Raw genomic sequence first — 13546 nt, 5'->3', positions numbered from 1 at the left:
TTACAACAAGATCCAACTTTTACAACAAATGTTTAAAACATAAGCATGTATTACGTTATTCAAAATAATTATTAAAAAACGTTTGTGTGGTAAAGGTATAACTAATGATACCACAGATTGGGAATGGAGCGACCGCCCTCAGGCTATTAAATAATAAGTTTAAACCTGAATGAAACCCAAAGATCAGGTTTTTGGTCTCTGCAATTTCCTCCTCCAAAATTTAACTAATCATAAGGGAAGTTTGGAATGGAGTTAATAATAAGAATCACCAAAACAAAAAAACATACCCAGGTTGTTGCTAATACTTCTGGTGCTTTAGAGGAGGAAACAAATAAAAATATGACAGTTCTAGAGACTCCCGATAGAAGTGAAAACCTAGAACTCTTAGCATTAAAATTTATCTTAGCATTAAATTATAAAAATAATGTTTAAAAACTTTAATACTATAAAAATTATAATATTTTTTTGTAGCTTATTTTCAATAAAATATTAATCAAACAAAAACACTATTTCAACAATGCTCAGTATGTCTTTTCACTAAATCCATTCAATTTCACTTATCAGATATACACAGCACTAATGTTGCACAATACGTCAGCTGTAACTACAGATATACTGCTATAAGCATATCGGTGACGCGAACCCATAAGATTTTACTCTACGAAAAAGTGCCCAACGCGGCTAAAATTGCTTATGTATAAATTCTACTTGAAATAAGTTTTACTGATTTTTGTAGCATGACATCAAACTGCTTCAGTATTTCGTACTGGCAATACACAACCATTACTAAATTTTTATTCGAACCTCCGTTGGCGTAGAAGTCTACATGAGCAGAGGCGTCGGCTATCCCGAAGCCGTCGATGTTGGTGTGTAGTGCGTCTACCTGAAGCGCGCCGTCAGAGTTGAACCTCTGGGAACGAGGCAGATGACGGAAGCAGGGGCCGGCCGGGTCCAAACCTGGTTTTATTATTAAATATTGTTTAAAAATCGACAGATTCCTAACAGCCCGCTCCTTCCCACTGTACTATTTTTAGAAGGCTATTCGAGTTTTTTATCTCGAGTTAATATATTTTATAGGACAGGCTGATTCAGGAATCAGGATTTTTTTAAATTGTATTTAATGTTGCTTTTTCTTATGTACTCGTATTATGTCCCGTTTTTCTATACTTGGAAAGTAATGGGTTAGTAGGTACATACAATCACCTCGTAGTAGGAAGAATATATTATTACAATTGCACGTGCTGAACTATAAAATATGAACAGAGCATAAAATGATCAGATACATCAATAATATATAGATTATACAATTAATAAAATACTTTGAGGGACATAAGTGGGGGAAAAAAGACACGATGTAAGGTAAAAAACCAATAACCATGGACATACCCAATATCTACCAGAGATCGTGCATTATAAGGTAGATATTCTTTAGTGTACGTAGAAGTTTAAGATTATATTTTTCTCTTAACTTCGGTATGAGCTAAAATAATTTGTGCAAAATTTGAGTAAATACACCAATCAAAAATGAAGTTTTGAGATAAAATTTTCCACGCGCCAAGTGTGAATGTTTTGCAAGGAGAGACGAGAATATGATCGCAAATGCCACCACCATCTACTCTCTTGCAACATCCAAGGAATCACAGGCAATTGCTGGTCTTTTATATGGGTGTTTTATTTTATAATTCGTATTTTATGCCCATGTTCTATCGACCTGAAAACGCTGCAGTTCGTCCAATATTTTTGTTCTATGTTCGGTCTACCTAGAGTTGCTCAAGACAAAGGGCACAAACTCAATTGGTGAAGATAGTAATATGATAGCTGAAAGATCTACTTAATAAAAGAAAAATTTTAAATTTATTAAAAGTAAATTTTACTCGTAAACTTATCTGCTATTATCAGGATCTTGGATGGTAAATTATGAAGATAGAAAAGACTTTACCGATGATAAGATCAACTGACAAAATAATGTATTTTAAATCTAATAAAAAGAAATAAGTACCTATATAATATTTAAAAAAGAATTGTGTGCTTTTATGAAACAACTGTAAAAGTGAAACGTTTTTTCACATTATAGACATTTAACTAAAATTTTTTACATTAAACACTGACAGAAACAAACAAAATAGCGTAGAGCACTGGTACAAATGAGTTATAGTCTATACACGATCAGTTGCTGCGAACTATAGTCACCGCCCGACCGTCACGCGACATGCAACACACAGACGAAAAAGTTTGAGACGATGTAATAAAAGTTTCACTTTAATATTTAATACTCCTACAAATTAATGAATGGGGCGACATAACGTTCATAACTATGTCATTGGAATAGATTTGCACAGTTCAATAAGCACTAGGTTAGTAGTAACTCTGTTAATAAATTAATTATAATTAGCCAGTTAATTAGTTTACCTGTTAGCCTAGCCGGTTTATACGACGTCAATTGGTGATATTTAGTTGCAGCGTAGTAGGCTATATGTGCTCCCAAGCTTCCTCCGAGCATCTGTATACGGTGAGGGTGCAAGCCTCTTCGTGTCAGCTCTGCCATGAACTCTCCCAGGATAATACCAAAAGGCCTGGTGAGACGGGCTGCTCTGTCGACAAATTTAAATATTATGTATCTATACCTAAAACACGTTTTATATCACTAGTAGTGACTAAACCACTAAGCCCACGACTTCGTCCGCGAGATAAAGGGTTCGCTCCCGTACCCAACATATTATATGAAATTTATTTCGCAGATGATTGCTATGGCAAACTAAACTTACTATTGTTATAGTTATACCTCATCGACGTGAATTTCAGTTTTACACAAATCCCACGGAAAGCATGGATTTTTCCGGATAAAATGTAGCCTATGTCCTTTCCCAAGCTCCAAATCCTACCAAACTTCATCAAAAACGGTTCAGTAAATCCGGAGTAAAAGCGTAACAAACAAAATTACATTCTCATTTATAATATTAGTAGAGGTTATCAATTTATTATACTTGATCTTCATATTTTAGAGGTTTTTGTTTTATGGCGCGTTTGGTGGGAAAACATATTAGCGAATATATAGAGAGAAATAATAAGCTGCGCACGCTCAGCGTCATGATTTTTTGGTACTGTGAAGATAGAGGATGTTAATAGTACCTACTTAATAAGAGGCGGAACTGCCTAAGTAAAAATTAAAAATTAGTTTAGTATGAAACGTGCAGTGATTTGACATAAGTGTGAAATAGTAATTACAATTTGGCGATGAAGTATAAAATGCTAAGTTTGAAAGCGAACGTAAGACGGAGTGGATTTTTTTACAAATTATGGCCGACATCAGTCAATCTATCAATGACTGCACGTTTAATACAATCGCTTTTTTCTTAGAGAGTTTCGCTAGGCTGACTGTGAAATTAAATTGTGAAAAAAAAATAAAGTTAAGTGAAGCCAGTGTTACTGTAGTCGATTTTGTTTGACAAGTCGTAAACATAGGCTCTACATCGACATTACCTCCTTAGGATAGGGAATGCGAAAAGGACAATAACTTAAAAGTCCAATGACATAAAGGCAGGCAGTCGCAAAGTGCGGCAACGAATACTAAGCCCAAGTGGGCGTACTCGAGTCAGTCTCGAGCAATGTGTGAAATTGACGCATGTTCTGTTAAACTTTGATTGAAACTAAAATGCCGGGTTGGATTGTTAAACTTTGTAAAAAATAATAATAATACTAGAATAAACAAGAAACACACTGGGATCAAATATCAGCAGTAAGTACCTTGTATTTTATTAATTTCAATGTAAAATCACACAAAGCATATTATGTTACAACTTTTGAAAGATGCCATTGAGTGTCAAGATGCCACGCACACAAGGATCTAATAGTTGCCGTAATAAAAAAGCTATTGTTCTTAGGTAGTGCGCTGTCTAGTTGCAGCGCAGCGGAGACCAATCCTTAATCTAAGTAAAGAAATAAGTAGACTTCGTGTGCGCGTTTGACTCTGACTTGATAAACAAATATGTTCTTTAAAAACCTATTGGTAAAGCAAATATTTAAAAAAGTAGATTGTTTCGTTCCTCTCTCCGAGTCACAAACATGAATTACCTATTGTACCTACGTCACTGAATACAACCTTTACTGTAAACATTAAATTAAAAACCTGTTTACCTTAACATTAGTGAATCTACATAATACAAGTTTGAATCTAGGTTGGGGTTAAACTTTATAATAGCGTTTTAACATAAATTATGTAACACGAAACGGTTAAATAATACTGCAAAAGTGGTTTTTGGCATTGACAATTGAATGAATGCCAGTGTATCTTGTAATATAGGTGACAATTTTGAATGGTCTTGTCAGAAATGGTTCTACTTTTAACCGACTGCAAAAATATCCCGGTATTTCTAGTTACGACACAATATCGTAGAATAATAATAATATTAACACACTTTTTACACAAATTATCTTGCCCCAAGTTAAGCATACGAGAGCTGCACTGAAAATTTCGGGAATCAAGGAAGTCACACAACATTTCTATTTAAAAATGTATTTATTGCTTTTCGAAGTATTCTCCGCGAAATTTGACACATTTTTCCATACGGTGGAACCAATCATTGAAGCAACCATTCCATTCGGAAGTTGGGGTCTCCAAAATGGCCGTTTTGTACGCGTCCTCAGCTTCTTCAGGTGATGAAAATCTCTGACCACGCAATTTATTCTTTATTTTAGGGAAAGTATAGAAATCATTAGGGCTTAGGTCGGGGCTGTACGGCTGATGGTCTAATAATTCTATGTTTTCTTGCTCTAAAATCTCTTCTGTTCTGTGCGCGGTGGATGATGCGGCGGTTGCAGTTCTTTTCTTGTTCTTTACGGAGTTCAGAAACGACCTGTGGCAAACAAATGCTAGCATACCATTCTGTATTAACCGTTCTTTGTCCCTCAAGAGGAATAGTCACAACGTGGCCGGTTTTGGAGACAAACGTGGCCACCAATTTTTTTGCAACACTCCGTGAACGAACAATTTTTGTGGGCCTTAACTCATTTTCGAACACCCAAACTCGTGACTGGATTTTGTTTCGGGTTCGTACGCGTATATTCAGGATTCGTCACCTGATACGATGTTGTATACAGCATTTGAGGATCCTGCGTGGAATCTTTCGAGAGTTTTGACGCACCAAGTAACGCGAGCCGCTTTTTGCTCTTCACAGAGCACTTTTTTAACACCTAATTGTTCATGCAAGATTAACTGTATTGGACTCATACCAATGTCTAAAGTTGCCTGAATTTCGCGGTATGTCACATGTCGATCTTCCTCAATCAGCTTACGCACAGCATCAACGTTTTTTTTGGTGACTGCAGTTTTTGGACGATCTTGACGGGGATCTTGTCAAGCTCCACTGAGCTTGACACGTCCACGTTGAAATTCATCAAACTAGCGATAAATTGTGGTTTTGGATGGGGCTTCATTACCAAATGAAGAAATCATCCAGTCAACACATTGTTTTTGTGTTAAACCACTTCGAAACAATGATATTATATACAATAAAGAGGTAGATATCGCACTAGCGTGCGCAAATTGTTGCAGACAAATTCAGACAATTGTCGTAATTTCATTTAGTCGGCTAATAGCAGTGAGCTAATCGGAACGTATTCGTGGCGTGACAATAATAATCTAAAATGCCAACCTGTGTGTTAAGAAAATGTAAAAACTATGTTTGCAAGATATATAAGAGTGAAGGTATTTAATACCATACGAAAGTATATAAAAGAACTTCGTATTTGTATTTTATTACGATTTTATTTCTTATTTACAAATAAATCTCGAATTATAAACGTGGTGGTTTGAGCGAGATAGAGAATATGATGTCAACTGCAGCGCGACAAGGACAAATAGCATGTGTCATAGATTAATCAACTAGAAGTGAAACCGTAGGCAAAATACATAGCGTTAGTAACCGCTTGATTGCGGAACTTGAGTTTTCTTGTTAGTTAGTGAGCGTCTTTCTTAAATAATATTATGATGATTATAATAAGTTCTGGCTTTCAAAGTCTTATAATAAAGGTGGTATAGAATGAGATTAGTAATAGCAGGCTATTTGATATTTTATTAGTACTTAATCTTGGAATGTATGTAACGTACCAGGAGGTCTACTCGCAAAATCCACAACGACACATTTGGAACGATACGGTAATACTCCGAATATATTGCAACTACCCTGTATGCTGCGGAATGATCGAGGTAGTATATTTAAGGACAATTTAGCAAACGATGTAAAAAAGGCGTTGTTGCAGTGAATGTAATACGAAATTTAATATTTTATAATAAACAAGTGCGTATAGCTGAACTATCAAACTACAAAAACAAGTTTTAGGGTAGGTAGCGGACGTAGACAGTAAATGCTATCTGCTTGCGTAGGAGGTTTTTCAGTAACAATTCCCTTTCGGTATATCCCTTGCTAACTGCAGAAGAATCAATGGATCATTTTCTGTTTCTCCCATTATCTTAATATAATAAACCCTCAACAAAAATACATTCATAAATAATATAATATACAAGTAATAATAATTGTAAACTTAAATAACTTTTTGGGAGCCGTCGTTAATAAAATTGTAAAAATGGAACCCTTATTGTTAGTACATTTCGGTTTTGTTTTGATATGTCTGTATGTTTTTTATTATTTTATGTACAAATTTTATGTTCAATCAATAATACCTAATTTACCTAATTTAAATGTAGTTTTACTTTATAACTTTTATTACATGAACTCATGAATGAATCGTATTTTAGGCATAAATCACGGTGTAGGTACGGTAAAAAATCATATCTGGTAAAATGATTCTGTGTTTTTGCTATGCAAATACGAAGCAATTAGCATATTATACTTATCTCTTTTTCACTTGCGATAATTGCATGTACTATCCTTCTTTGACATGTAATCGTAATGCAGTATGCTATAACAATGTTAAATTATTCATGTGTGCGTTTGTGTATCAATTACAAACACCGAATGTTGTCTAGGTAACCTATCTATACTTTTAAATATTCGAAAGTCGTAATAAATCATCGCTCTAGAATTTTCTCGAGTCAATTCCATTTTCTCAACGACTAAACAAGTTTGACAAGACCTTGTGACAAGATTGCGAATCTTTTTTTAAATAAATAAAGGGTATTCGATTTTTAAAACCAAGGAGTTTTCAATTAAAAAGATTTTAATATGACAGGAACAGTGGTAATATTCCATTCCCGATACTTTAAGTGCAGCCTATGTATATAGCCTCTGTTATGGGTTACAAGACAATGATATATTTAATACAATATACTTACTTAAACATACATAAATTCATATAACCGTACATATAAAAATACATACATAAATACATTTAAACATCCAAGACTCGGAAACAAACATCTATATTCATCATATAAATGCTTGCACCTACCGGGATTCCCGTACCGGGAACCCGGGACCTCTAGTCCCGGGTTCGGTTCTTAGTAGGTAGGATCGTATGGATCATTAGTATTTATTTAAAAAAAACAAGATAAGAATTTTTTATGACAATATGGGAAAAGTTGAGCAGGACGTTCAGCTGATGGTAATTGATACGCCCTGCCCATTATAGGGCAGTGCCGCTCAGGATTCTTGATCGAACCCAAAGTTCTAAGCGGCACTAAGATTGCGCTCGGCACTTTCAGGCGTTAATAAATAACAGTGATATGCGACGGCGGGTTACCAAGGCGTAACATTTGTATTTAAATGTTAAAATAATTATTAATTAATAATATTTTATATTAAATATTCTATTATACCTAAAAGAAACAATGACAACGAAAGATGCTCCTAATTGTCTTGAAGTGATAAGTTGTGAGTTTTCGGTATTAAATGGTCGCCAAAAATTGTTTGAGGGGCGTTATATATATAAGTTTAATACGTAAGTATCCATCCCTATTGAAACATTCATTGAATTTAACACATTATTTCAAGGCAGTAATGTTCAAAGTCTTATTGTATACGCTCATTAGAAGTAGTAACACTACCTACGTCACGCACGAGATGGACGCGAACACGAGGCAAGAACATTTTGCTTAAGCAATTGAAATGTAGATAATATTAAGCAAAATTATTAAAGAATTTTTCACTGATATTTTTTGTCATTGCGTGGCGTTGTATTCAAAGCGTAGTCAAAACACTTGGCTCCTTTGCACCGGATGCCGGCTAGATTATGTGAAGCATTACTGTGTTTCGGTCTGAAGGGCACCGTAGCTAGTGAAATTACTGGGCAAATGAGACTTGACAACTTATGTCTCAAGGTGAAGAGCGCAGCTGAAGTGGCGCTCAGAATTTTTGCGTTTTTCAATAATGCTGAGCGGCACTGCATTGTAATGAACAAGGCATCTCAATTACCATCAGCTGAACGTCCTTCTCGTCTCGTCCCTTATTTCATAAAAAAATCTGAATGAAATAGGCATAGTTTTGCTTCAGACATTTTTGACCGTGACGTGAAGACATACCCCCTTATTCATAATAGTCTGCTAACTTATTAAAGCATTGCTTATTCTCACTCTGTCGTCTTCTACTGACCTAAGTCAGAATGAGAAAAAACACTCCTAAGCGGCTGTTTAAAGTTAGCGGACCATCTTGAATAAGGGGGATAGTATGTTGTCTCATTAGTCCAGTAATCACTAGATACGACGCCCTTCAAATCGAAAGACTATTACTTATGTTTTAATTTAATATTAAACAATATCAACCAATACTACACGAAAGAAAAAGGCGCGGCTAGCCTACCTTTCTCAAAAATAGTCACCTTTTTGCTCTTAATAGTGATTTTCATTATTATAACACTAGAAATAAGGGATCGCTTGTAACTTATTCTAGTAGGCTTCATAAGATACATAATAGCTTTAAGTGTAAATGTATACAGTTCTATAATAAAGTCCCAGCCACTGTTCAAGCATTATCTATAAATAAATTTAAATGTTTTATAAAAAAATGGCTTTGTCGTAAATCCTATTACTCCACTGCTGAATATCTAAATGATCGGACAGCCTGGGACTAGATTGTGATTATTTTATAGCGATAGAAATGATTGTACAATATTGTATATTTTTATTGAAAAGAGCGCAAATAAAGAATGCTGGGAGAGTTTCTTGCGCAGCTTCTTCTCTCTCAGAGCGCCATTTGTTTCCGAAGCGATAGTAGTATCTAGTAGTTATTAGAAATGACATCAAAAAGAGTTCTAAAGGAAACAATTTTGAGAAAATAAATGCCATAGAAGTCTTCAATTGGTAAAATGATTGACTGACTGTATGAACTATTACAGTAGGCAGGTACGAACGCAGTAAAATATAGGTAAGTAGTATCTCACATCGGGTAGGTCCGCACGAGCACTGGGAATATTTCGACGACGATCACGTTGATGCCTCGCTCGATGTAGGGCCCCACCATCGTCTGCACTACCGGGGAGAAGGACGCGTCCAGGTACCCGCTGATCATTATCTGAAAATAATTAGCTATTTAAACTCAACCAGAAGGACCTGGAAAAGAAGGACAATCGAGCGTACGGGTCACCTGGTGTTAAGTGATCACCGCCGCCCAGGTTCTCTTGCAATACCAGAGGAATCACAAGAGCGTTGCCGGCCTTTAAGGAAGGTATGCGCATTTTTTTCTGGGGGTTCAATTGGACTGTACTCTTTATTTTAGCGCTCATTTTAGTGAAAATATACAATATTGTACTGTCATTGATCAACTGGTGACTACGGGGTAAAACAGTGATGTCATTGTATTTATCTGTTTAATAAATAAACCAATCAAGATAAAGAAAGAAGGAAAGAAGATTTCCAGATGATCAAGGTCACATAGGGCAGTGTCTGCAAAAAAACTGTTATGAATTGACTTTAATTTCATCTGACTTTTAACTAAACAATAGCCTTAACAGATTTTTTGAATACTCTATATCTAATATATAAAATTCTCATGTCGCGGTGTTTGTAGTTAAACTCCTTCGAAACGGCTTGGCCGATTCTCATGAAATTTTGAGTGCATATTAGGTAGATCTGAGAATCGGACAACACCTATTTTTCATCGCCCTAAATGTTAAGGGTGGTCCATGCCAATTTTTTTTTAATTTTTGACATTTTTTTTTAAATTTGTTTGATTATGAGTCAGCATTAAAAAACATACAAGTTCAAATTTTCACCCATCTACGATCAACAGATCAAGAGTTCTGTATCGCGATTTTAATATCGGCAATACAACGTTCGCTAGGTCAGCTAGTCATAATATATAATATTCGACATTAAGTAGAACTGTAAATTTTTAAGCATATTAATAAATTAATATGATATAAAACATATCATTAATTAAACAGATCGACTATAATAATAAAGCCATTTAATTCCGAACTAAAAAACATTTAACATTTGAATAACCAATAATCTTAAGCTAAAAAGTATAAACTATAAAATGTCTCTTAGTTCGGCGTGCTGATTGGCAAAGGCCTCCTCCAACGATTTCCACTCCTTTCTGTTTTGAGCAACTCTTCTCCAGTTAAGTCCTGCTGTCAATTTCATTTCATCTTCCCACCTTGTGTGCTGTCTTCCTCGTTTTCTTTTGCCATCTCTTGGGTACCATTCGGTAAGTCTTTTGCTCCATTTCCCCACCTTATCTCGCATCATGTGCCCTGCCCATCTTCACTTTTGTTGGTCGATTTGTTTGAGTACGTCGGTAAGTTTCGTAATTTTCCTTAGGTCAGTGTTTCTTATCTTATTCTGCTGTTTATAACCGGCCATACTCCTCTCCATTGATCTCTGTGTAACGGCAATTTTCTCTCTCGATGCTTTGGTTAGGGTCCAAGTTTAGCAGCCCTATATTAGACTATAATTACTTCTTAATTATATTAGAAGCCACTGTGTTTCGGTCTGAAGGGCGCTGTAGCTAGTGAAATTAACGGGCAAATGAAACTTAACATGTTACGTCTCAAGGTGACGAGCGCAATTGTAGTGCCGCTCAGAATTTTTGGGTTTTTCAAGAAACCTGTGCGGCACTGCATTGTAATGGGTAGGGCTTAACAATTAACATCAGCTGAACGTCCTGCTCGTCTCGTCCCTTATGTTCATAAAAAAAAAGCCATTGTGTACATAGATAGTTAATATGTAGTTGGTAAATAGCTAAGTGAGAAAGTGTTTAGCGACGAAACAAACAGTTACTTTCACATTTATAAGATATTAAGTGATCTATTGTTGAGCATACGTTCCTACATTAAAATAAATTTCACTCGTTTATAAATTATGTTCGCTAGTTTCCAAGGAAACGGTATTGACATGTATAAATTATAATTATTATTAGTACAACGTGCCACCGCTCACTTTTTTCACTGCCAATAAACAATATATTCAATACATTCAATTCATCATCACTGTATTTTAGCGTAACATTGTATAAATTGGACACGGATGAAATAATTCGAAACTGCGATTCATTTAACACCAAAAGTGTTTAAATGTGGCGCTAAATTCAATTCAAATTGAAATATTTTTCAAAACAAATGTATTACGAAATGCAAAAGAATTTAAAAAAAAACGTTTGTATGGTCAAGGTTACTATAATATAAATTACTTTCTTAATGATACGACTGATTGAGAATAGAGCGACCGCCCACAGGCTTATAAATAATCAATTTTATTGTACGATTTTACATTGTACCCATATTTTTATAAAAAAAAAAGCCCGCTGCGTTTGTTGCTCCTGTTCTTCTCAGGTCTGGGGCATACCTTTTGGAATGGATGGTAGCTTTTGACTTTCTATAAGTGATTTTATACCCTATTTTAAATTAAATTATTTGAATTTGAATTAAACTTTACTATAGGGGCTCTTCGACCTGCGTTGGTTCGAGATAAAGGTAAGGCAATCAAGTGAACCGATCTCGATGTAGGTAAATCAACGAACACGAAAATAAATTAGAAAAATCAAAATCCGACACGCAAATGCATCTTGGGGTCATCATATGTAACATTAGTTGAGAATGCGTTCATCGTACGGCTGATATCTTTGTTTGACTCGAATATGAATTTTCGTGTATTTTCATTGTATTGATTCAGCGCTGAATTTAAAGTCTAAATTTTTTTTGAAAATAGGGGACGAGACGAGCAAGACGTTCAGCTGATGGTTATTGATACGTCCTGCCCATTGTAATGTAGTGCCGCTTCTTCGGATTCTTGAAAAACCCAAAAATTCTGAGCTGCACTACAACTGCGCTCGTCGCCTTGCGACATAAGTTGTTAAGTCTCATTTGCCCAGTAATTTCACTACTACGGCGCCCTTCAGACCGAAACACAGTTATGCTTACACATTACTGCTTCACGGCAGAAATAGGCGCCGTTGTTGTGTACCCATCATCTAGCCGGCATCCGGTGCAAAGGTAAATCCCCCTGGTAAAATGTCGTATATGGGGTCCAGACTGATGATTTTGTGAAGATTCCAATGGGACCTTATTAGTGCATGGTGAAGAGTCAAATAATGTTGTGAGTGTGGGTAGAGGTGATCACTTAACATCAGATGACTCGAACCCTCGCTTCTCCTCCTCTACCATAAAGTAAGTTATACTGCCTTCGATATTTAGGACTATACACCAACATCAATTTACCAAAACGCCAGTACCAGTGTGTCCGTCTTCAGATCGATGTGGTCTTCCACGCAGGCTGCTCCCTCGAGGCTGAGGCTGCAGGTCCGGTCGGAGCGGCCCAGCCAGGAGCGAGTCGGTCTCATCACCTGCACGGTCAGGGTCCGCCGCGTCTCGTCGGATATACTTGTGTTGTGGTACATCCCGGGGCCTGCACAATACTCAACATTACCTCTGACTAAATATAAATTATAAAAAATTTGTTATGTTTTTAAATTGATAACCCTCACTTCTAGAATTAATACACAAATAAAATTTGAAAACAAAATTCTATGAACGATGCGGGACTCGAACCCACGACCTCTCGCGTTCCGTGCACTTTAAAAACATAACAAATAGTTGAGATTTGCAAGAGCGACATCTCAAGTCAATTTCCTAATATGCAAATATTGGGGTTGAGCAGGCTATCAACTGTAAAGTAGATCCTGTAGGTGAAGCCACAACCTGAGAGTTGAACAAAGCATACAAGATTTTATGACGATATGTCAATCGAAGGGTAAGCTCAGTGATACAGCACTCGCACGGAACGCGAGAGGTCGTGAGTTCGCGTCCCGCATCGTTCGTAAAATTTCGTTTTCAAATTTTATTTGTGTATAAATTATAACTCAGCTGAGGTTTTCATCATTTTTATAACAATGACGACAAACCAACCTGACAGTGTTACTTTCAATTTGTATAAAGTATTTATGGTATAATGTTTAAAAGAGAAAAAAAGATATAACATATTTTTATTGAAAATTTTAAATCTTTAAATAATGTAAAGGAGACATTTTTTTTGGGCCCACTGGATATGGTGATGTTTATCAATCGTATTATGCTAGTAAAATTGTAATTAATTTATTATTGTCAACAGGCCTTATTTTGTTGTAAAATCTAACCGCGTTCATGAAATTATAATTAA

General features: G+C 35.7%; 2 protein-coding genes across 2 annotated transcripts in view; both read right to left on the bottom strand.

Annotated features, from left to right (window-relative positions):
* Positions 1 to 13546, bottom strand: part of LOC126976967 (protein FAM50 homolog) — a 278663-nt gene that overhangs the window by 179061 nt on the left and 86056 nt on the right. The gene's annotated exons all lie outside the window — the stretch shown is intronic.
* The window catches only part of LOC126976968 (lipase member H-like), a 44740-nt gene that overhangs the window by 632 nt on the left and 30562 nt on the right, over positions 1 to 13546 (bottom strand). Inside the window, exons 2-5 of the mRNA XM_050825601.1 lie at positions 12624 to 12796; positions 9334 to 9464; positions 2410 to 2591; positions 805 to 957 (exon numbers count right to left, since the gene is read on the bottom strand). Coding sequence (XP_050681558.1) covers positions 805 to 957; positions 2410 to 2591; positions 9334 to 9464; positions 12624 to 12788 — 631 coding nt within the window. The 5' untranslated portion in view covers positions 12789 to 12796. The remainder of the gene's footprint in view (positions 1 to 804; positions 958 to 2409; positions 2592 to 9333; positions 9465 to 12623; positions 12797 to 13546) is intronic.

Source organism: Leptidea sinapis, chromosome 43, assembly GCF_905404315.1.
Source record: "Leptidea sinapis chromosome 43, ilLepSina1.1, whole genome shotgun sequence".
Classification (NCBI taxonomy): domain Eukaryota; kingdom Metazoa; phylum Arthropoda; class Insecta; order Lepidoptera; family Pieridae; genus Leptidea; species Leptidea sinapis.
The sequence above is the reverse complement of the archived record's forward strand: the minus strand, read 5'-3'. Positions and strand labels throughout refer to the sequence as shown.